The sequence below is a fragment of the Sus scrofa genome, chromosome 7, assembly GCF_000003025.6.
Source record: "Sus scrofa isolate TJ Tabasco breed Duroc chromosome 7, Sscrofa11.1, whole genome shotgun sequence".
Taxonomy (NCBI): Eukaryota; Metazoa; Chordata; class Mammalia; order Artiodactyla; family Suidae; genus Sus; species Sus scrofa.
This window is the reverse complement of record NC_010449.5, coordinates 91688104-91713555: the sequence shown is the minus strand read 5'-3', so window position 1 is coordinate 91713555 and position 25452 is coordinate 91688104. Positions and strand designations below refer to the sequence as shown.

General features: G+C 36.9%; 1 protein-coding gene across 12 annotated transcripts in view; it reads right to left on the bottom strand.

Moving 5' to 3' along the window:
- RAD51B (RAD51 paralog B) overlaps nucleotides 1-25452 on the bottom strand; it is a 708971-nt gene that overhangs the window by 587828 nt on the left and 95691 nt on the right. Inside the window, exon 9 of one of the 12 annotated variants that reach the window (XM_021099940.1) lies at nucleotides 10903-12025. The exons of the other annotated variants lie outside the window; for them this stretch is intronic. Within the exon in view, the coding sequence (XP_020955599.1) occupies nucleotides 11876-12025 (150 nt within the window). The 3' untranslated portion in view covers nucleotides 10903-11875. Of the gene's footprint in view, nucleotides 1-10902; nucleotides 12026-25452 lie in introns of those variants that run through there. 12 annotated transcript variants of the gene reach the window in all.

Below are 25452 nucleotides of genomic sequence, written 5' to 3'. Positions count from 1 at the left end.
CTTTCCTCCAAAATATTAAAAAAATCAGATAATTGATATGATATGCTCATTACTATAAATGAGAACTTAAAAAAAAAAAAAAAACAAAAAACACCCTAAGAACTAATAACTCTGTAGGCTCTTAGACAAATTATTGCAGGGCTTTAAAATCAAGTTTAAGTATCTCTTAAACATCATTACATACAGGAAGTAAAAATCATGCATCTCTAGTGTCTGCACCTTGGTAATATGGTGATAGTTTGCAGTGAGCAAACACTAACAAATTTGTATATATATTGTGCATTGTTACAAGTTAGTGCTGAGCTGTCAGAAGTGGTGTCATTAAACCTCAGTGGTATCAGAAACTCATTATTTTCTTTTACTCAGACTGATGGTGACATAAGTTGGCTTACATAGAATTCCTTTATTTTTTAAATAAAGAGAACAATGAGACCTGATCTCACTTTCATAATGGAAAAATTAAGCCCAATATATGAACTAAAAAGAGAATCTTAACACTCTGCTTGATTTAGACTTACTCTAATCACTGTATTTCTTGGTTTTCATTCCTCATTTGTGATAAAATGCAGTAATTTCCATCCCCCAAATTGTTTTGTAAATTAGTTTAACTATATATCATCCAATAGCTCTACATGGTTTTTCTGGATCCACTCCCTATCTTAGTAATAAGTTGGTTTAAGAGAACACACTAGGAAGAAGCAGCAAAATACAAGGTTTTATCAAGAAAGTGAAAAAAGAAAAATATTGATAGTTAGACAAAGATTGAAGTGGTCCATCAGAATTAAAAAATAAATTTGCTATTCCTTTTTTTTCATTGTTACCATTGTAGCTGTACAGATCCTCTATGCAGAATGAAAGATGAGTGCTGGATGCCCAGGGTATAACAATTTCCTTTATAAAATGGTCTTCTTGATGACATTCTAGCAACTCTCTAAGACTAAAGATGGCAGGAGACATAAGGGTCTCTTCAATAATGTGTATGTTGTTATATTTATGTTCATAAATGTATATGATATTTATATATTATTTTTAACATGCTAATGTAAATATACATTAAGTGATGTTGCTTTTGCTGCTAAATTATACCTTTACCACCTCTTCACAATATTTTTCTTTTTTTAAATTGAGGTATAGTTTTATTGACCTATAAAATAGCTGCACATATTTAAAGAGCACAATTTGATGAGCTCTGAATCATGGATACACACTGCGAAACCACTACCGCAATTAAGTTAGTGAAATTCTAAAAACCAAGCAATAAATCTTTAAAGACAAAGGACAGACTTCAGTAGGATTGATTTTATAGTCTCCAGAACATATTAAGCATTGTGCGGGTACCATCACTCAGCTCTTCCACTTGATAATTTATGCAATTTACACAAATAGCCACAATTTTTAACTGAAAACCTGTAGTAACAGAATGTCTATTTTATATCCATTATTTGCTCAGAAGTGTATTAGAATCCAGTCAAAAGAAGTAGAAGACAGCATTTCTTTTTCTTTTTTCTTTTTTTTTTTTTTTCAGTTGTGCCCACAGCATGCAGGAATTCCCAGGCCAGGGATCCAACTCAAGCCACAGCAGTGACAATGCTGAATCCTCAACTGCTAGGCTACCAGGAAACTCCAAAAAAATAGTATTTCTATCACACTGATATCCACATGAAAAGGAACAACAGGAATTCCCGTCGTGGCTCAGTGGTTAACGAATCCGATTAGGAACCATGAGGTTGCGGGTTTGATCCCTGGCCTTGCTCAGTGGGTTAAGGATCTGGCGTTGCCGTGAGCTGTGGTGTAGGTCACAGACGTGGCTCCAATCCCACATTGCCATGGCTGTGGTGTAGGCCGGTGGCTACAGCTCTGATTAGACCCCTAGCCTTGGAACTTCCATATGCCAAGGGAGCAGCCCTTAGAAAAGGCAAAAAGACAAAAAAAAAAAAAAGAAAAAGAAAAAAAGAAAAAGAAAAGAAACAACAATTAAAATTTTAAAAAAACTTCAATAAATCAATTACATGTAATAGAGTAGGAGCCTGGATGAAAAGTACTGTGGAAAGCAGGGCCAGATGGGATTGTTAGGAAGACTCCATAAAGGAAATTTTAAGTCTGGTTTTGAGAGAAATTGGTGAGATTTCTTAATAGTGCTGAGATTAATATAAATGAGATCCGTTGATAGGAAAGGACATAAAGTTATTTCACAAAGTTTGTTGTACAAAACCAGATAGGACAGGTTAAAAGGGAGAATGACCAGTGTTAGGGAGCTCAGTAAGAAGACTATTACTATAATCCAGGCATGTGGTGTTTAGGACCCAGACCAGAGAAGTGGCTATTGAAATAAATGCCTTGAGATAGACAAAGAATCTGGAAGTTGAAATGTCCATATCCGGAGTACCCGTCGTGGCGCAGTGGTTAACGAATCCGACCAGGAACCATGAGGTTGCAGGTTCGATCCCTGGCCTTGCTCAGTGGGTTAAGGATCCGGCGTTGCCATGAGCTGTGGTGTAGGTCGCAGATGTGGCTTGGATCCCGCCTTGCTGTGGCTCTGGCGTAGGCTGGCGGCTACAGCTCCGATTGGATCCCTAGCCTGGGACCCTCCATATGCCATGGGAAGCAGCCCTAGAAAAGGCAAAAAGACAAAAAAAAGAAAAATCCATATCTGTTAGAAATCAGAATCTGATACAGTATTCTAACTGTATTGGAATATCTCAGAACCATATACAAGTCACAATTGCGTTTTTAACAATTTACTTTTGTGGAACAAAAACAGCTCTCCAAGCAAAAAAACATCTTGAAGGGTAGTGGGGCCTCAGGGCTGCGAAGTTGTTTACAGTGAACTCTGAGGGGCTGCCACAGCTTCATCTGCCCACATTGCAGCTTCATGTTTATAAAACAGCAAGTCAGTAAAATACTTTGTTTCTTCATTTCTCCTTCAGCAAAATGAGGACACTAGCTCTTAGCATATGGAAGCGTTTTCATATTGCAAGTTCCGGGGCAAGGGGGGGTGGTGGATAATTTGCAAATGTCATCAAATGAAATGTGTACTTTCAAACGAGGCTGATTAGACAAGGTTTCATGTGGCAGAAGTTGTAGTCAATACGGCGTCCCCTCTTAGCAAGAAGGGAATGTTCACATTTGTAGAAAGTGCAGCAGAGCAACAAAGGAAGAGAGAAACAAAGCAAAAGCCCTGAGACTGATTGAAGGACGTCATCGGCGATGTTCAAAACAGCACTTTTGAGTGTTGAGAACTGAAATTCAAACAAATGTGTGTAATTTTTATTTTAAACTCCTTTTAGAAAGATGGAAAGCGGTGACAACAGGAACAAGGCAGAGTAGGGCAGCAGCTGGAGAGGGCAGCAAGTCCTTTGAGGACTCTACACTCATATTTGTCTCTTCCTAACACTTTTCCTATGTGTCTCTGCCCCTTGCTCACTCTCTCTCCTCCTATTTCTTCATCTTTTACCTTTAAGTGTAACTGGAGGTTGTGCACTAGGTAGGAAGGAGGATGGGATAAGAAAAGAAGAAAACTACAAGATGTACTACTCAGGGCTAGTATCACTGGATGAGCATGTATGAGGAGGCCCTGAGAGCACTTCGAAACTAGAGGAAGGAATGCAGAGGCAGCATATATGAATTAACAGTGATTTGGGCAGTAACCAGGTAAATTCACAACTGATATTCCTTATCTGCTCCAGGACATACATACGAAAATCACTAGCTATAAGGGTAAGAGGCAAGAATCAAGGGCTTTAACCTTTTCGCCTTCCTTAATTTCTCTAATTCAAATATTCCAGTGCTAAAGACCGGAATCTTGGCTCAAAACACCTACATGAACAAATAACAAGAGAAAAAAAGGTTTTGTATAAACACCAGTAATTTAGCCACAGGGAAACCCAAACTGCAAATAATAACCTAAATCACAGGCTTGATATTATAAATACTCCAAAAATACTCCTAAAAAGAAATCTGAGATGGCTGTAATGAAAATTTTAATGTTCCTCTTATGTTCTAACCAGGACCAAATACCCTACCTACGGCTTTGTGGGGAAGCAGTGAAGAGGAACAGAAAGGTAGAAAAAGAGGGAGATCAAAAAATAAGAACATACAAGAAAATATTGTTAGAAATTGAAACTGCATAACTCAGATTGGGATTTGAATCTACTTTTTTAAAAATTAAAATCACCTACTCGGTCTCAGGCCTTACTAAAGTTCAGGTTCTGGAGTTCCCGTCATGGCTCAGTGGAAACGAATCTGAGTAGCATCCATGAGGACACAGGTTCAATCTCTGGCCTTGCCTAGTGGGATAAGGATCCAGCAATGCTGTGAGCTGTGGTGTAGGTTGCAGATGCGGCTCGGATCCAGCATTGTTGTGGCCTGGTGTAGGCTGGCAGCTACAGCTCTGATTCGACCTCTAGCCTGAGATCCCCCATATGCCACGGGTGCGGCGCTGAAAAGACAAAAAAAAAGAAAAAGAAAAAAAAGTTCAGGTTCTTTGTGTATCGGTACAAAAGGATTTCAGCAAGAGGCAAGTAACAGGTAAGAAGTAGATTTACTGAGAGAGATACACAGAATGTGTGCCCCCTCAGAAGCCAAGAGGTCACAAAATATGGGGTGGTGATTCCTTATGGACTGGGTAATTTCATAGGCAAATGAGTGGGAATGAGTGAGAAGATTATTCCAACTATTTCGGGGAAGGAGCGGGGATTTCCAGGATTTATGGTTGGCCTCAGCACTGTCCTGGCCCCCTGGGCCTGTCATTTAGCTAATGTATTACAATGAGTGTATAATGAGGTTGGAGGTCCACAGGAAGTTGACTTTCCCACCATCTTGGACCTAGTTGGTTCCAACCAGTTTTTCTTGTGTTCCCAAGAGTTTTTTTTTTTTTTAAGTTGTGCCCTATCCCCCTCCCTCCTATTTCAAAACTAAACCTAAAGCTACCAAAAGACCTAGAGCTTTGTTTCCCACTGACTCTCAGGCCTCATTTCCAGAGCAGATGCAAAATAGCTGGTAATATCAAGTATTATGGAACCCAATTAGCCCCAACAATATTTTCAGCCATATGTGTTCTTCTACTTTGATTAATATTATTATCTAACTTTAACTCTTCTAGGTGAATGAGAAGATGCTAACACAAAATTTCTATGATTACTATTTCTTTGTGAATCAAATCCATGAAACTTTTTAAGAAAAGATAAAAGTAAATTCCTTGTTCTGCTTATCTATGCCAAAGGACTTGGTCAGGGCCACAGCTGAGGCAGGCTAGGGATCAAAGACCTTGAACTGCCTGCTACTTAATTAATACCTGTTCTGCTCTAGGCAACTGTGAAAGTTTTGCTTTGATAGTTCAAGGCTAAAAGCCAGTTTTGATTGTTGGCTAGAGGGAGCATTTTTTAAATTGATCACTTCATAGAGCAATATGTCTCCAGGTAAATGATGAAATAGTTCCAAACTGTCCTGAAACCCCAGCTCATCCTCATTTATGGCTCTGGGAGTTAAAATTCATCCAGCAGCATTGCAAAGAGGGTTTTTTACAGGTGAGTCAAGCTTTCTAATTCTCAATCAACCAATATGTACTTATAGACTCAGTATACTAGAGCTCAAAAAGGAAAAGAATTTTGCTCTCAGATAAGTGGAATTCTAGTTCGGAAGGGAAATTAACTCAAACCAACTTAAGATAAAAAAAATACACTGTTTGGAAGGTTAAAAACTAGAGTGGACCAGATAAGTTCAAAGTGACTTCATGGAAAAGGTGAAAGGAACACAATTAGATTTGAAAGAGGGAATCAATAAGATTTGGGAGAAAATCTGTAACAAAGGCGAGAAAAAAAATAAAATTGAACATAGTATTATGGATGGGATTGGGGGTTGATATAAGGTATTAATAAAGAGTTTAACAAAAGCAGGTGTTTGTTAAGAAACATGGTTGAATAAATAAGATGAGGCCAGTATATGGAATGCTTTGAATGCCAAGAAGATAAATAACAAACTTAAAGTTAGTCCAATGAGAATCACAGCTGGTTAATGATCAGAGAAGAGGCAGCATGAATTTCTTTAGAAAGAGCGCTTTAACAGCAGCATGGGGATAAAGACTGGAAGCCAACGAGGAAGTAGATAGATCATTTAGGTGTGAAGCGATGAGATACTAGAATAATCGCATTCACTTATGAAGCATTCAACAGTATTTGTTGAATGTCTGAATATTTATCATGTACATGTGAATAAAACAGATATGGTATTACGAGCTCACAGAAACAGTAAGATAATGAATGTTCGTTGCTTTAAGCCACCAAATTTTAGGGTAACTTGTTTTAGCAATAGATAACTAATCTAGACTGAAGCCAACAAAAGGGACATCAAATAAGGTTAGAAAAGCAGGAGAGATTTAAAACAAATAACAAAAAACTGCCATTGAAAAACAAGGGGTGGGAGGCTTTCAAGTCATAGATAGGTAGATAGAATCAGAAGTAAAAGAATATAGGATGAGGAAAGATTTTTAAAACGTTATTTAACTTGTTATAGTTCACAGCTAATTAAAATGAGCTAATGTACAAGAAAATCCTTAGACTAAAAGGTGATCAAATTGCTACTTTCTTCCTTAAGAATGATAGGGAAATAGTGCAGGCAGCTGATAGACACGACAAACCTAATTTTATTCCTAAATCAACAGGTCAACTAGTAACTGACTAAATGGCTCGTGAAAGGTATGTCTCACATATAGTAGTATTGTTTTAAAAATGCCTACATTTTAACCTGACATAACTAACTTTAGTCCTATACTTTCCACTAGCAAAAGAAGAAGCTTTGAATTTATTCAAGCTTCTATCACATTACCTACAACTTGGTGCTATAAATTACTATTTACATGTTTCCCATCCCCTATACATGTAAGTTCCTTCCCTGCAAGGACTTGTAGCTTATTGATCTTTGAAGTCTCAGTACCTAGAATAATATCTGACCTATAGTAGATGTACAGTTCCTAATTTAAAATTACTGAATGTAGTAGAAAGATAATGTCTTTACCAAAGACATACCAAACATATTCACATATCATAACATTTTAAGGAATTAAGATTTTTCATTTATTTCTTCTCTGTTGGGCAGTATCTCTTTACTATAATTCCCTACCTAGCACTGTCTCCCACCTCAAAAAACTAGTCTTTCTATGATGCATGTTCTCTTGGGCACCTATATATGCTGCAGATTTCACCTCTAATATTAAAAAGGCATTTAAGGAGTTCCCGTCGTAGCGCAGTGGTTAACGAATCCGACTAGGAACCATGAGGTTGCGGGTTCGATCCCTGCCCTTGCTCAGTGGGTTAACGATTCAGCATTGCCATGAGCTGTGGTGTAGGTTGCAGACGCGGCTCGGATCCCGCATTGCTGTGGCTCTGGCGTAGGCTGGCAGCTACAGCTCGGATTAGACCCCTAGCCTGGGAAACTCCATATGCCACGGGAGTGGCCCAAGAAATGGCAAAAAGACAAAAAAAAAAAAAAAAAAAAAAAGGCATTTAAGTGTCCTCTTACTACCCAAGTTAGTAATACTCAATGACATAAATGGAATATTTTACTCAGAAGATGAATCCCCAGAAAATAAGTGATTATTCAAGACAGAAAGATGAGTGAAGGACAAGTTAGTATCACTTGTTAGACACTATTCATATAAGTGGTTCCTGTGACTTTTTGCATCAGTCCCTTTGGCTTCAATTTCTATAAAATCTGAAGAATTTACAAATTCATCATATCTGTAAATTTAGCTGCATTTTAGACTCAATCCTAACAATCCTAACTGAAACCTCCATCTCAATTATACTGAACAATCCTAAATCCATATTCTTTCCTGTCTTTCTTTACAGATCATTCCAAATGTTGGTTTATAATGTCAAAATATTTATTTAGATATATCAAAATCTAAAATTGATAACTGCCTGAATGAAGTAATTAAGAGGATATTTTTAGGAGAAGCTTAAGTAGAAGCTTAAGAAATAAGAAAATGAGGTGAAGTTATCTTAAAAATCAATATTTAAAATAAACATTAGATGCTTATTTTTAAGTCAATTCAAAGAACAAACCAACTAAATTTTCAATTTTTAAAATGGCCCCGATAACACAAAATTAATCTATAACTTTGGCCTTAAAATAAAAATAGGCTACTACCAATCTTAAGCAGTTATAATCAGGACAAATTCTTTCATTGAAAATGTTTGTGGGCAATCATACAGAACAGCTGCCACCCAGGATGACTAAAATAACACAAATTAGATGTAATTGAGTTAAAGGACCACACCAGGTTTGTAATTCAATTTGTCCTATGTGGTTTGGGTTTGGGTTTTTTTCCCCCTTAGCAAACCACAGTTTGAAAACTTCATCAAATAGGAAGTACAAAGGGATAGAACTATATAATGCAAATACTTAGCATGAACAATTTACATAGAATCAGTTTAGACAAAGTTTTTTAAAAAGTCTGAATGCAACAGACACTAACTTTGGCCTTCTTTGAGGGTCCTACTCACTAAAACTTCTTACTGTTAATTTCTAAATCTACTATAATTTATCCTAGCTGTAAGGTGACTTACGTTTTGATCTAGTTTCCTAATTTTGCACACTATTTACCTAGAAGTACAAAGTAGATCTGAGGTTAGATTTAAGGTCACTTAGAGAGTTCAGTCCAAAATCCTTAAGTCATTAATGAGAGTGAAAGGTAGAGGCAGAATTTTTACCACAGTGGACCTTTCAGCAGCCTATGATATGGTTGATTATACACTGCTGATAGATGTGGCTAATTATATTGTCATCACTATGTTGATAATTTTGATTTCTATGGGTATAGCCAGCATAGACCTGTCCTTAGAAGAATGTTTGATAAAATGTCTTAAAACTAACCAATCCCAAACCCTTGTTTGGGATCTACTCTTCAAGGCAATTTGATCACTGAGAGATTTTTAAGGAAAAGAATTAGGCTTAAATATCTTGTGTTGCCTCTCCTCACGCCGTTAGCATTAAAAGTCATGGATCTGAAGCAAAATTTGAGATGAAGAATTTTCCAAAAGAACAGTTGCACAATCAGCTCTCAATTCATTCGATAACAGTAGTTCCACATAAAACCAAAGGATCTGATGTAATTAACGGGCTTCATTTCAAAAAATCCTGTTTAACAAGATTTCTCTGATAATTAGAGTTTAAGCAGAACACAAAAGAAGTGTGTATCAATTTGATAACTTATCAGAAAACAAACATGTCTTTTTTTAAGATTGATTACCTATGAAGTATTTGGACTCTTGTGTGTATTAAAAAGCCATTTTGCCCTGAGAGGAGAACACATGAAAACTTTTACTGAGACAAACCCTTGTCTCTAAAGCTTTTTACTCTGGCAGATACAGACATGAAAGGCACCTGGCCTAATCATTCTTCCTTGCATAACACTCCAGAACACACCACAAACCTAACCCCTCTAAAGCTTAGGTTCTTCCCAGCTATGCTAAGAATAAAACCACACCCAAGAAGCTTACGCTTCTTAGGTAGTTCAGATGGTAAAGTTATCAATCATATCAAACAAAGAGGGAAAATGATTTTTAATCACATTTTATTTTTAACAATATTGGTATCAAGAATACAAAGTTTTCCTAAATTAAGAGAGTTAGCTATTCAGTCTTCTGCCTGCTACCTGACACCACCTGAGGTACACTGTAAATCTTGAAAGACAGGGCAAAGAAGTACTACTGACTAATTATAGGGTCTCGTATAAACCAGATGCTGCATATAAAATGGTTAAGAATATCACCAGCTAGAACATGATAAAGCACTCAAACAATCTCAGGAGCCTAATCTTTACTTTTATGCCCCCCCCCAAAGGATATGGTTCCATTCTTAAACACAGAAGAATGGGCTAATGTGACAAGTCATTTCTACAACCTTAAAAGGTCTGCCTCCACTGAATTAAATAAATCTCAAATTATATAGCTACTATCATTTTATAGATGGAAAAATGTTAAGATTATATTTTAGGGGGTGGGAGAGGGATAAATTAGGAGTTTGGGATTAGCAGATGGAAACTATTATATATAAAAGAGAGAAACAACAGGGTCCTCCCATATAACACAGGGAACTATATTCAATATCCTGTAATAAACCATAATGGAAAAGAATATGAAAAAGAATATATATATATGTTCTTTATATATATATATATGTGTGTGTATGTGTTCAGAATATATATATATATGTTCAGATATATATATCTGAGTCATTTTACACTGGAAACTAACACTGTAAATCAAATACAATAAAAATTAAAAATTTTTTAAATTAGAATTTTTTTAAAAGATTATAGTGTAGGTAGAGAATAAATATCCAATTCTTTCCATCAAAGCAGGAAGACCACATGGTCGTAAAACATATAACACACAACTGTCACACAGATCAAAAAATGTCCAAGGGATAGTCTGGAATACATCAAGAACCATGTATCCTTTAAAACTTACCTCAAATCCTATCTATAACAGTTCGTTCTCCTCTCTCCATTTTTCAAGTTTTCTATAATGCTATTAAACTGCCTTTATTTTCACAGCAATTTATCTTTAAGTGCAAAACTGCAATTCAGTTTAAGTTTGCAGGTGGAAAAATGACAGAAACGCAAAGAATGTCAATGGTATCCTAAACACCCTTCCCAGTTATTTGACTGATTTGAATTCTAAAGTTCAAGAGGAATCAAAAAAAGTAAACTTTTGGAGTTCCCGTTGCAGAGAAGTGGAAACAAATCCGACTGGGAACCATGAGGTTGCAGGTTCGATCCCTGGCCTCACTTAGTGGGTTGCCGTGAGCTGTGGTGTAGGCCACAGATGCAGCTCAGATCCCGAGTTGCTGTGGCTATGGCTGTGGTGTAGGCCGGCAGCTATAGCTCTGATTAGACCCCTAGCCTGGGAACCTCCATATGCCCTAAAAAGCAAAAAAAAAAAAAAAAAAAAGCAAACTTTTTTTTAACCTGCAAATCCATATTCCAAGACCAACTATTAAATCTACAAACAGAAAGAAAACAAGTTCTACTGGCATTAGTATAGCAAACTTAAATTTGGAAGTAACCAGACATCAGCCATCTTTTTTAGATTCATATGAAACTGCTAAATAAAGAAACAGACCCTTCCTTACATTATCAGTTCAAAATGTCTTGCCTCAGCCGAGATGGGCCTGAAGCATTCCAGAGTAGTTTACCTACTGAGTTATAAACACGACCATTCCATTTCAGCATAGGTTACACGTGGAACAAGTTTCATATGTGTTTATAAATACTTTGATTGTGAAATATATACTTTAAAAATTGTAATCTTAATTTTTCACATCACAACGGAATAGTCTCCAGATGCAGAAAATACACAGCAAACACTGCTGGCCTCCATGCAATCAAGCGTCAGTTTTGTTCACCAGTTGGACATTAAACTTTGAAAGAATTCTCACACCCCCGGGGGTGACATTAATTTGGAAAGAAGTACAATGAGAAAAGAATGCATTTCTTTAAAACTCTTTGCTCAAAGAAGTATCTCCTTTTGTCCGCAATTGTTTTTTCTTTAAAGAGAAAGTTTACTAGCGTTCTGTTTCAACCAAAAGAAAAAACGAGTATTTTTCAAGGACGTTTAGAGTCTCTCACAGGTTTTTACAACAAAAAAACAACCAGTCACAAGAAGATGAAAAACGGAATTCAGAAAGAGAACCTGACACAATAACTCCACCAAAAAGTGGCAAATTTTCTCCACCAAGTGAAATGACAAATTTTACATATGACTTTCTACTCCAAGCTTATCTAAATGCCAGGACTCATGAAGAATATTTCAACAAATATAAAAAGACAAATATAACACCCCCCCCAAAAAAAAAACACCTTAAAGGTGGGTCACTAACTTTTGTAAAAGTCATCAAATGACTCAGAACATGAAATTTGGAAAGAACTGTATACATCAAGATCAGCTCCCACAATGTTACAAACCTTAACTTTGATAGTAGTTTTCAGCATTGCTCTATCAAACGCAGAAAACTTTTCATTGGCCTAAGAAAAATGATAAAATCTTTAGGTGACCTATTCTGGGTCCTTCCCTCACTTTCAAGAACTTTCTTAAATTATGCAATAACCACCCTAGCACTATTAATTTACACAGAATCTTTACCAAGAACACAAAATAACTGGCAGTGGTTATCTTTATTATTTCACAAAACATTCCTGGGCAAATTAAGAGTCAGAAATAATCTACTACATGTTACACATGGGAAATTTTAAAAGCAAGGAGTGACCTGCAATTACCCAGTGAGGCAGTGATGGGCTGAAACGGATTCCCCCATTCCTGACTCCTAACCTTTTGCTCCTGGTATTTGGTGGTACCTCTAAATCTTTAAACACTCAAAAGTATTACAAGTGCAAACATCTCACAAATACTTTCTCAGAAGCAATCTCCCATTCACTTTCACTTGACTAAGTTCTACATTTCTTAGCTTTATATAGGGAAAAAGAAAAAAGAAAAAAATTAGATACTAATAGTCCAATCTAGTTAAGTCTACAGCTTGGAGGTAATAATAATACTTGACAGTTATTAAGTCCTTTGAGTGGTTTACTTTGAACATTAAATGATCATTCTTCAAAGGTGCTTCATTAGCACCGTAGGCAGCATGTCAGTCTCATAAATATGCTTCAAGGAATAGTGACAAGTAGCACAAGTTTCATCTATCTCAATATTATTAAATTACTTTTAGTCACAGTTAGCTACAACCTAAATAAAGAAAATTTAATTTTATCAGAATATATTCCCTGAAATAAAACTATCTCTAACTTAAAAGAATTCTAGAGCTCTAAAAGGCCTCGAAGATCATCAAACTCTTTCAATGTACAGATTTCAAATTCGCCTCTTGACTTAATTTGGGAATTTAAATTAAGTGCTAAACAGAAGCAATTGTGGAGGGAGGACTTAAGCATATGGAAAAGGAAAAAACAGATGTACACATACCATAAAGAGCCCTGGTTACATTTAATTTCCAGCAACGCCAATAGCTGGGGGCGTGGGGGAGGGGAGAGGGTGTTAATGTCGGTGATATTCTTTGAACTGGGTCCAACAGAGTTTCTAAGACAGCCTAATTTTTAAGGAAAACATTCCTTCCCCCAGCCAGCAATTGCAAACGTCTTCCTTTGTTTAACTGGCATCAGAATCTATACGTGCTTGCTATAATTTTTTTCTTTTACCTTCTAATTGACCATATGAGATTACCAACAGAAAAGGAAAATTCTAACTAGCCCTAAAGATGATACTATGTGGTAGAAGCTGAAAAAATGTAGTAAATCATCTCTATATGCTAAAATGAAAAGACCTCCAAGATAAGTGGAGAATCTAGAAAGCAAGTTTGCCCAATGAGAGGCAATACATATGATATTTTTGAGGGGGGGGAAGCGCACGCACACACAGCACTATATGTCTTTCACAAGCCTACTTATCTACCCATATGTCTATCTCTAAGGCAATGCACAAAAAAAGCTCTGCTGTGAAGGATAGATATCAAACTGAAAACAGTCAACAATTTCTGGGGTTGGAGGGGAGGCAACTGGGATTGGGGATGATGGCAGTCAAGAAAGAGTATTCTGTGTGCATGGGGCAAGGAACAGTATGATCAAAAGTACAAGGAGATGGCAAGCCAGGAAACTAATGAGGAAGCTGGTGGGACAAGTGTAAATGTCTCTGTGTATTTGGAAATGGGGGTGAGAGGATGTGGCAAAAAATGAGGTGAGAATAAGTAGATTGGGGCCAGATTACGAAACATTTTGTGACAAGCTAAGAAGTTTTTAGAATTTATCCCTTAAATGTAATGGGAGCCCATCAAAAGTTTTCAAGCCAGAGAATGATGTGATTAGTTCTGTCTTTAAAGAAAGAGATTTGACAGCAGTATGGAGGATGGACCGGAAAATAGCCTGAAAGTAGATAAGCAGCTCTCCTAAGAATTGAAATGAAAGATGAAAAGGGCCTAAACAGGGCAATGAGAATGGAGAAAAGGAAACAAACATATTCAAAAGCAATTTTGGAGATAGGAGAGACAGGACTTGTTGACAGATTGGTTGGGGAACCTAAAAGAACATAAGGACTCAAGATGGATGTGAGGTTTCTGGCTGAGCGGATGGGGAGCCATTAAAGAAGACAGAGAATACTGGAAGGGAGGGGGTGTTTAGAGAGTGTGGAAAAATGAGATTGGGATTTGTTGAATTACATGCTGGCCTATCAACTAACTCTTAGTACGCTGCAAAAGGATAAGGATCTTGTTTGCTAATTGTCTCCACTGCACCTAGTGCAATGCCATGTGCATTTAATTCCAGTTTGTGAGGATGGGGCTAATGCTAAGCTCTCCCAGGATAATTGAGACTTGACAATATTTAAGATATCTCTTCAAAAGGCCTGTGTGGAAAGGAAATATGAGACAAGGTGGTTTGTTTTACTTTCCTGTCAAATTTCTGCTTTAGTGGCTTCCAAAATAAATTTCCAATAATAATAGGGCTTTTAACAAGAGGGTCTATTATGAAGAGCAGCCTGCGGCGACCCGAATACCTCTCGGGACTTCACATTCTACACATTCCAGTAATCAAGTCACATCACCTTTAATTCTCTTTCTTGTTCAGGAACCTGTACTACCACTTAAGATTCTAAAACCTGCCACACCCAACAGTCAAACATAATCAGAGCCATTTAAACAATTTGGGAAAAAAAAAAAAAACAAAAAAAAAACACGCTGTTTTATTTGGAAAACCTGAAGGGGGGAGATACTAAAAAAAAAAAAAAAAACAAACAAAAAAAAAAAAAACCACCATTTGTTCTGGTTAATATTGTGCAATGTTTTCTGGGGTTTGTGAAATCATAACTAAATAAATCAACTCCGGCAACACAAAGAAACAATATTCCCTTCCTCCTTGGACGCCTGAAGGAAAAAACGGCATCTTCTCCACAATGTGCACACACTCTGGAGCTGTTTTGTTTTTAATCCTTTGCCAAGTCAAGTTTTAGTTTTATTTTAATCTCACTAACCACAGTAAATTCCAAATCCTTGACAAGTAAATGCTTTCTTCCTCACCAAAATCCCACTCACTTTCCTTTCTAACTCCTGGAACGTAAGAGTTCAATAAAAGCCTGCACCGCTGATCTTTTTTCATGAGGAAGAAAACAAAAACACTATAAATTAAGTGTATTTCCTGACATTTACAAGATAGTCTACATGTGAAGTAAGTTAAGATAAAATTGCATCTTTCCTGCCCATCATTTAAAAATATATATTCACATGTGCTATAAGAGGAAAGATTAGCATAGGAAGTCAGAAGATCTGGGTTCAAGTCTCATTCATTTCAGTGGGCTGTGTAATGTTACTTAAGCAACTTAAATTTGGTTTCCTTAGATCTAAAAGTTAGGGAAATAGATGAGATAGTTTTTTAGAGGCCCTTCCCTTTCACTTTAAATTTCTTAAGATATGGCTATTACTTGACTTTTCTTTTTTGAACACATGGAGAACAGTCAGTCACTCAAAAAAAAAAAAAAAAATTCCTAAGGAAAAAAAACTAATTTTTCTGGTAAAATGAAATAAACCTTAGATATTACCTAATCTGTACAGCTTTGAAACTGTATTCCAAGAGTTATAAATTGTTTTATTTATTGGAAAGGTTCTACAGTTTAAAGAGAAAGATGGGAAACACTAATCTAATCCAACTCAGTAATTAGAAGATGAAGAAACTGAGATCAGGATTGGAAGGAGAAATATGTCACAGCCATAAAATACTGGGAGCTGTTAAACATCACAGCAAGAGGAAAATGGTCATGATAAATTTTAAAAGAAATGAGGATTTTAAACCGTGTATTTGAAAAACTGTATAGGTGTAAATCCATTTTTCAGGGTAGTAAGTTCATTGCATCATTTGCACTAAAAGAGTCTAACAATATTCAAATAATACAAAATATGTAACAAAAAAAGTCACAAATGATCCAAAATCTCACCATTGAGAAATATTCAGTATTAACATTCAGTGACTGTCACTTCAGACAACTACTCATAATACGGATGGATAAATGAACAAAATAAATGTATTATTTCTGGGATAGGAGTGTATTCACTTTAAAAATAAAAATATATCAATTTTCATTTTATTTGAAAATAACAGAAGCTGAAATGAAACTGAAGAAATTTTAAACCTTAAATAACTGTTTCTTCACTCAGAAAGAATAACTATAAAAAACCCAAGTTTAACAAAAATGATAAAATCATAGAGGAGATTAATATTACTTTAAAACTATTTTAAATTTTAGACTACACTGAATTGTTGCTATGAAAGATAAGGTGATTAAAAATTTCCATTTCCCTTCCACCTACCTCCCAATTTTATTTCACCATGATGTATAATGTTCACACTGTACTGTTACCATAGTTTCTATAGTTTCTAAATCTTATTTATACATAAATGTATTTATATTCAAAACCATTTTTTATTTTGATTCATCTCTTCATTGGCTAAATTTTAACAAGTAGGTTTTTCCAGGAAGATCTCAGAGATGCTGTAATCTCTGGGTTCTCTCACATTTGAAGATTATAATATGCCTAATGCCTTTATTCCTCAACAGCTTGCCTAGACAGAGTGTTCTTAGTCATACTTTCTTGCATCTGAACTTTTCTGACACTGTTTCTCTAGTATTGCACTTTGCTGTGGAGAAGTCTGAAACCAGTCTAGTTTTCTCCCTTGCAGATGACTTTTGCTTTTTGAATGAATGACTGAAGTTTTTCTTCAGAAACAGCCAGGATATGAGTTGATACTGATTCTTCTTCACCAATTTCAGTATTCAATGCGTCTTTTTATCTGCAAGTTTTTTCATTTTAGAGAAGTTTTGCTATATCAATTCTCTAAATACTTTTTTAGTTCCATTTCTTGGGTCCCTCTTCCTCACAGATACCAGGAATCTTTCTTTGTGTCATATCTTTCATTGTTCACCACACTGATTTAATCAGTTACCCGTTTTTTACTGTGATTATTCCAAACTTTTGCTCCAAGCCATTAAAATTTCAGCCATCTGTATTTTACTTCTTACTGGTTCTACATCACTTATTAGTATTTTACTGGTGTTCTGGTTCTTAATTTATTTCCATAGCCCTAGAGTCACATTTTTCATCAATGTGAGCACATTTTAAAGTTTATTTTTTACTTGTACCTGAATACTGTGTTTGGTTCTATGTATGTTTGCATACGTATGTATTATGAAAAAACCCAAAAGGCCAAAATTTTTATAGCTTTCTGTTGTAGTCAGTGACTTTTTTTCCATTTTGCCCATCTAAATACCCTAAAATTCTTCACAATGCATAGATCTATTACTTGTACACTGATGTTGATAGACACATACACATACATAGTTTATATAGCTATAACTTAGCTATAAGTTTTAAGGGAACTGGAGTATACAGCTAAGGACTAAGCATCTCTATGTCAATGATTTAAAATGTATAACTTTCCCAGAATAATGTTCTTCCTCAAGCTGTGACTAGAGGTAGTCTTTGAAACTGTGTCTGCATTCTGATCACCAGCACAAGATCTGTGTCTCAGACAGAGATACACAGACCATGTGAGTAAAAACTTCTCCTCCTTTTTTCTTGACTGATCTTGTCTATTTCAGAGGTTAAGCAAGTACAGACCTCAGATAATTTCTCCGTTAAAGCTATATCTAGAGAAGAAATTCCTTTCAGAGTCTGGCACATTGTTGATTAATATGCCCAGGTTCTGTCTAGTGTTCCTGAAAATATATTTCTCTTAAATTTATTTCCTCTTAGGTACATTGTGGGTATATTAACATACCTATACTCACTCTGATGATTTCAAGTTCCTAAAATCTTGGGACAGGGCCTGGGAACAAAAGCCTAACTAAAAGCTCTTCTGAAATGCTGAGCTGAAGAAAACAAGAATCTTCACTGATGATTAAGAAAACAAATATCACCTATAGAAACTAATCATAAAAGATTTGAATTTTTTTAGGAAGAGATGAAGTGATGTTGTGGAAATGAAATGGAGTCAAATCATTCCTGAATTGGAGTCCCAGGTCCTACCAAGCTATGTGACTTTGAATAAGCCATTTAACTTCTCTGAACTTGATTCATCTGCTCAATAGATGAATATTATATCTATATACTTTGTACAGAATATTTATTTTCTATTTCTATATTTTATAATATTAATAAAGTTATTTCACAAAGAAAGTCTTATTCTTGGTAGGAACAGCCAAGTTATCATTGATAAAGGAAAGTTTTAGTTGTCAAAAAATGTATATATGTATATACTACAAAGAATATCTAGCATGATAAAATTTTTGACTGTTTTCAAATGAATCAGTAATAACCTAATAATACTTACAGATACAATAAACATATTTATTCCTGGGATATCTTTACTTTTCAATGCTAACATAAACTTTCAAAAAGAAGTATTGAGCAAAGGAACCCAGGAGAATCAAACAGAAACATTCCAAAAATCTAAAAATCATCATCTAGATTTCAGGATAAAATAAATAAATAAATAAATTTCAGGATAACATTGAATCCTCTAATAAGACTTGTTATTTTATACATATAAATCTCAATAGATTATAGAATAAAACATAAAAATGAAAATCTAGAAGTCAAATAATACAAGAACTGTCACTTATAATAGATCAACACAAAAATGTTGTGTGAAAAATTGACTATAATAAAATATGTTGCAAGTAACCCCTAAAAGTTCCTTGAAATATAATAAAAATTCACCATAAGCCAAAAGAAAGGGTGGAAAAGGCAAGGGGAGAAAGAAAGGTTTCCAAGGAAACATATAAAAGCTATCTTAAGACTCTAGGAATTAGAAACAAAACTAAGCTCCATATTCTAACAAAACTAAACTTGATGGCTGTGCTCACATAATGCCATTGGCAGCCCAATTTTACAATTTAGTGATGCAAATTAACAAAAAGATGTACAATCTGAGGGAAGGTACACTAGTAAAATTTGTTTTTGTTAAAACAAGAGTTGGAGGATCTTCAAAAAGTGCCGAGACCTTATTCATTTGGCTCCAGCCTCATTTCAGCAAACTTACATTCAATCCTCCCTCTAACACTATTCCAGAAGCCTGTCTCAAGTAGAACTGAAAAGAAAATAAAGAGGAATTTTTTTTCATTGTAGCGTTTATCTGAATTTTCTGTTTACTATATTCAGTCTTGATTTCATACCAAGTTTATTTGACAAGTACTTGGTGGTAAAACTAGACACCAAATTTCTCCTTCATGAAAACCAACATGGGTGGCTTCTTTTCACAAGAGGGTACCTCTTTGTGGTGGCATAAGACCTCATATTGCTGTGTGAGACATTCTGCTGCCCAGCCTGACTAGGCATTCAGCAGTTAATCCTACTTCTATGTTCTACTGGATCAACTGTTATCGGAAGTTTTTACCAATCTGAAGACAGGAAAGAGAAGAAATACATAGAGAAAATCATCATCATCAAATAAAAATAAAGCTTCATGTACAGAACTCTATGCTAAGCATTATGCAAAATAAAGACATGATCCCTGCCTTCCAGAAGCCTCCATGCTAAAACAGATGATGTTGACACAGACATAAACAGACTTTCGTAATGCAGAACAGAGACATGATGGCTGCCAGTAGGGCATAAATCAACAACTGCTAAATATTTACAAAATGTGAGAGATTTATTATGTGCAATGTATTTTGTATAATACATAGAATAATCTCTGGAATTGGTGAGGGTTGAGTAAAGACACAATTCTTTTGTGTCCTGATTCTACTCCATCTCTGACTCCCTGTGTAACCTTAGGTCTCGATCTTACAGTGACTGTTTGTTGCCTTACAAAAAAAATAAAATGATAGCATTTAAATTTCTTCCAGGTTGCATACACTGTAAGTGCACAGACTCATCAAAATACAGTGTGGAAAATTCTATCATGGTTTCTAATGAAGTGACTCAGGATAGAAATTCAATTTTTAGATACCTTATCAAAAATATTCTCACATAAATACATTCCATGATACCAGTTAACCACTTGGGGACATGAACTTTTGAAATGGTTGATCGGAACTTTTTATTAGAGACAGGGAATCCAAGTTAGATAAAGGGTACTGTCATTCCCCATCACGTATGACCAATCCTATTTCTCTGAAACTTGCTCTGGCCATTTTCAGCCTTTGGTCCTTCTTTTCTCCAATTTCCTTTCACCTTTTCTTGTCTTCCCCTAACTGTAGGGTCTACAGATATGATAGATGTAAGAAGCTCCCCAAATAGTGGGAGGGACCCGGGACCTTTTTCTCTTTACAGAAAAGGAAGAAGCTGTTTTTAAAATAGTTTAAATATACCATAAAAAGAAAGACTCTCGGAGTTCCCACCATGGCTCACTGGTAATGAACCTCACTAGTATCCATGAGGATGCGGTTTTGATCCCAGGCCTCACACAGGGGGTTAAGGATCTGGCATTACCATGAGCCGTGGTAAAGGTCGCAGACACAGCTGTGGCGTAGGCCAACAGCTACAGCTCTGATTCAACCCCTAGCCTAGGAACTTTCATATACCGCAGGTGTGGTCCTAAAAGTGAAAAAAACAAAGAACAAAAACTGAATGAAGAGACCTTTGAGACTTAGAGATCATGTGGTCCCCAGGGACATCTTTCAATCCCTCTAATGTAACTTTTTTTTTACGTCCAGGCATTTTACACTGCGCTTTCATTCACCCTCTCCACCTTAACCAAGCTGACATCTATTGACCTTTCCCTAGAGGTAAACCTTGGGTTTCGCTTCGGTACTTTTTCTTATACATATTCAGAGCCTCTTAATTTCTTCTCCCAGAGTAGCACTTATCGCATCCTATTTTATCCACCTGTTAATTTATCTCTGTCCTTCATAAAATTGAAAAGTTCACTGAGGCAGGAACTTTTCTTTATCACCTAGCTCTAGCACAATACCTGGTATACGGTAGGCATTTCATGAAAATTTGCTGCAGAGATGAACAACTAAGCCTGACCCAAACAATTCAAATATATTCTATACCTCTAGAGTAGCACCGCTCAACAGAGCTTTCTGCAGCAGTGGACATGTTCACTACCTGTGCTGTTCAGTACAAGAGCCACTGGACATATGCGGATACTAACAGTTGAAATATAACGTGTGACTGAATTTTTTATTTAATTTTCGTTCATTTCCATAGCCACACGTGGCTAGTGGTTAATATATTGGACAGTGTAACTCTAGAATCACAATGGGAATGTAAAATACTATGCACGATTTGGTTTGCCTGCACTGTTTAATATTTTGAACACTGAAGCATAGTTTGGGAGCTCCCACTGTGGCACAAGTGTATTGGCAATATCTCTGGAGCCCTGGGACACAGGTTTGATCCCTGACCTGGGAACTCTATGCTCTGGGGTGGTCAAAAAAGAAAAGGGGGAAAAAAAGAATAAAGATTTGGGGGGAAGCATAGTTTACTCAAATAATTAAAATTTCCGAGGTGAAATTTCTCTTAAGAGAGTATGCATGTTTGAAGGCAGGAATTATATCTTGTTCATCATCTCATATACAGTAGGTGTTTAAAAACAGTGTTCATTTGAAATGAATGGATATACCAACTGCTAAAACTTAAAGACTTTTATTTTCTTTCCAATTTAAGAGCAGCATGGGAGTTCCCATCATGGCGCAGCAGAAACAAGTCCAACTAGGAACCATGAGGATGTGGCTCTGATCCCTGGCCTCGGTCAGTGGGTTAAGGATCCGGCATTGTCGTGAGCTGTGGTGTGGGTCACAGACATGGCTCAGATCCCACACTGCTGTGGCTGTGGTGTATGTAGCTCTGATTCCACCTCTAGCCTGGGAACCTCTATATGCCGCGAGTGTGGCCCTAAAAAGATAAAAGAAAGGACAAAAAAAAAAAAAAAAAAAGAGCAGCAATATATAATTTTAAAAACAGACAACTGCCAATAAAGTAAAATAAGACAAAGAAAGATGTTATGTTACCTGGACTGAGTGTTCTCCACAAGCAGCTACCTCAACTTCCCTTTCAGAAAAGGAACAAAGAAAAGAAGCTTCCTTAATATGTTCCGTATCTCCACCTCTGTTCCATCTTTGCTCATGCTATTTCTTTTGCCAAAAGCCTCCTACCTCCATCCTTCATTTGTCCAAATTCTTTACACTGTCTAGTTCATGTGTCCTTCCTTCATGAAGCATTCACCTTGAAAAAAAGGATGGGATCTGTTTTATCTAGAGTCCTTGCAGAAGGTTCAGCTGTGCTGTGTTCCACAGATGTTGCTCAAGTTCATTAAACACAATGGATGTTGGCCACATAGAATTTAATGTCTCACTTTTCCCAGGGATACCCATATGTAATATTTCACTTTTTCATCACAAATTCTGAAAATTAAAAGTCTTCTTGGATTGAGTCAAACATCTTTTACACATTAGGCTATTTCTTGATTTGGTATATTTCCAAACCTAGAGAAATATCTTTCACATGAAACAAAAGAAATCAGAAGCAAAAGGACTCAGACGCTGTGTCATGCAAAACCATGCCACTGAGTGACAGGAAAGACATGCTTGGTGAAATCCCAAGCTACATTCCTAGAACAAGTCCCTGAAGAAATTCTGTTTTCTCATAACACTTGAAAGAACCACCAAGTCCTAAGTGTATACTGCCTTTTTGTGATCCACCCATAAGCAGTAGCAATATGATCATCGTCTATATATTTCTAGATCTGAAATATGGTGCATCGGGGCAAGTTAGCTGACAATAAAATTCACATTTCTGAATACAGACTTCCATGGAATTTTCTTCTGTCCTTTAAAGCAAAAACAAAAGCAACAAACAAAAACCACATAAATCTTCCTAGAGAAAGGTAAGAAATAAGATTATCTATCCTCCATTGTGTCCTCACTACCACTCAATAACTTAACTATTTCTCACTGCGATTACCCCACATCTTTTCTCCTCTCTCCTTTCTCCTTCTTCTTAGCAAGTGGCCTCACCTTCTTTAATGAGATGCCTGAGGTTACATGTTATATCTTCCCTCCGCATCTGTCCTCTCTAGCAGGGAGCTCCCCCACCTCCATCCACCTTTTGTCCTTTCTCCTTTGATTTCCAGTGCCAATACTCCAACCCACACTCTTGATATCCTTCTTTCCAAACTCCTCCAAGATCCGTGAGTCAGTAATGAACACTCTACTCCCAGGACCTTCGCTCTCTCCTTCTCCAAAGGCTCCCTGACCTCTGCCTACAAATATGTTTGTTCAGCTTCCCATTTTGAAAAAGACAAGGAAAAAGAAAAAAAAAGAAAAAAGCCTTCCTTTCATCCTAGTGCTCCTATCTCTCACCTCCTATTCACCTCCTGAAAGAGTAGTTTACAATAGTTAAGTTCAATCTTTTTTTTTTTTTTTTTTGGCCACACCCACAGCATACAGAAGTTCTTTATAACGTACTTCTTTAACTTCCTGGGTTCTTCCACCCATATCAATATACTAAAACTATCTTCTAAAAGGCCATCTGTGACCTCAAAACCACTAAACCTAGTGGTCTTGTCTTAATCCTCATCTACTTCCTCCTCTGTGGAGCATACGATACCACGGACCAAACTCTCACTAAAATTCTTTTGCCTCTTGGTATCCAAGTCATACATAGGTGGACTGAGAGAACAAACATGATGGCCAGCCTCTCCCTCACTCATAACATACAGGAAAAGAAGCAAGAGACTCACACTGAGTCTGTCCCAAGTGAGAAATTAAGCGCACAGAATCTCACCTAGCAGCTGAGCTCAGGAAGGTACATAATCTTGGAACTGAGAATGTAAGCCTCTAATTCCTTGTACCCTCTGTTGATAACCAGTCATAACAGCTCCTGTGATGTTTAAATAAAAAGAAAAATGGAATCGGGTTGAGGAGAGGGCTACTGTAATCAATTTCCCAGAAATTCGGGGAGTTCTTCATTGGTACAAAGGCCTGTGTCTTGGGGGGAGTCCAGCAGGGACCTCGGAGACAGTAGAAACTGCAGTGATTGAAGTAAAACAGGGTCACACAGCACAAGAGGGATCTTTTAATCACATAGTGGCCTGATTCCCTCCTCCCCTCTTGGACCGCTCTTGATAACTTTTCTTCTATTCAGACCCTCAAAGGTTAAGTATTTCTTAAGGTTTCATCTTCAGCCTCCTGTTTCTTTCTCTTCCTCACTATTCTTATGTGCTCCTACTCATTCATTTCAAGGATTTAATATCTTTTTTCTTCCCTCAACTACTATCTTAACAAATCTTAATTCCCCAAGCCAGCTCCTCTGCCTAATATTCCAATAATGGCAATACTGCTGCCCTAGTTGCAAATCTTCCTTTTAATCCTTTCTTTTCCTTTACTTCCCCCACACAATCATGGCTCAGTCCTGCTGATTCTACCTACCAAATGTTTCTCCTTTCTTATCTTTTTCCACCGCCACACCTTATGTCATTATTTTTTGCCTGGGCCTCTGCAATTGCCCTGTAATTTCAATTCTTGGGACTCGTTTCTCCCTACTCCATTGTATCCTTCCTGTTAACTACCCTAAAACACAGCTATTAGCTCCTATCCTGCTGCTGTTAAAAGTTTTCATGGACTCCCCACTGCCTGACATCTCAACCTTATATAAACTTAATGAGGTGAAGTAAAGATGTCTTCGGATGGGATGTCACAAAACTCTTCAGTTCACTTTTAAAACCTCGCAGGCCCTGGCTCCAAGCTCTACTTCCTGTTTTATCTCCCGCCACGTTCTTCCAGAAAATCTGTACTTCACCCTCCCTCAGCTACTCCCCGTTCCTAAATTATGTCTCACATCTTCACGTCTGCTCCATCTTTGCTCACGCCTCTTTCTTTGCCAAAAGCCTAACTCTTACCCCAATCCCATCTTAAACTGTCGAAATTCTACACATTCAACATCCAGTTCACACGCCCTCCTTCGTGAAGCGTTCATCTTGACAGAAGGATGACATCTGTCTTGTCCACAGAATCCTTTCAGATGGTTCACTCTGCTATGTACTGTAGATGCCTGTGCATTTATGCTCTCTCCTTTTCTAGACAATAAGTTATTTTTTTCTTTTTTTTTTTTTTTTTTTTTTTTGGCCTTTTAGGGCTGCACCCGGCATATGGAGGTTCCCAGGCTAGGGGTCTAATCGAAGCTACAGCTGCCAGCCTATGCCACAGCCATGGCAATGCAAGATCTGAGCTGCATCTGCCACCTACACCACAGCTCATGGTAACACCGGATCCTTAGCCCACTGAGCGAAGCCGGCTGGGGATTGAACCCACAACCTCATGGTTCCTAGTCAGATTCATTTCCGCTGCACCACGACGGGAACTCCTAGACAGTAAGTTCTTAATCATCTCATTCCTTCTGAAATGCTTAGCACAGTATCCTATAGTAGATGGGTCTAGAATGTGGGTTGAACTA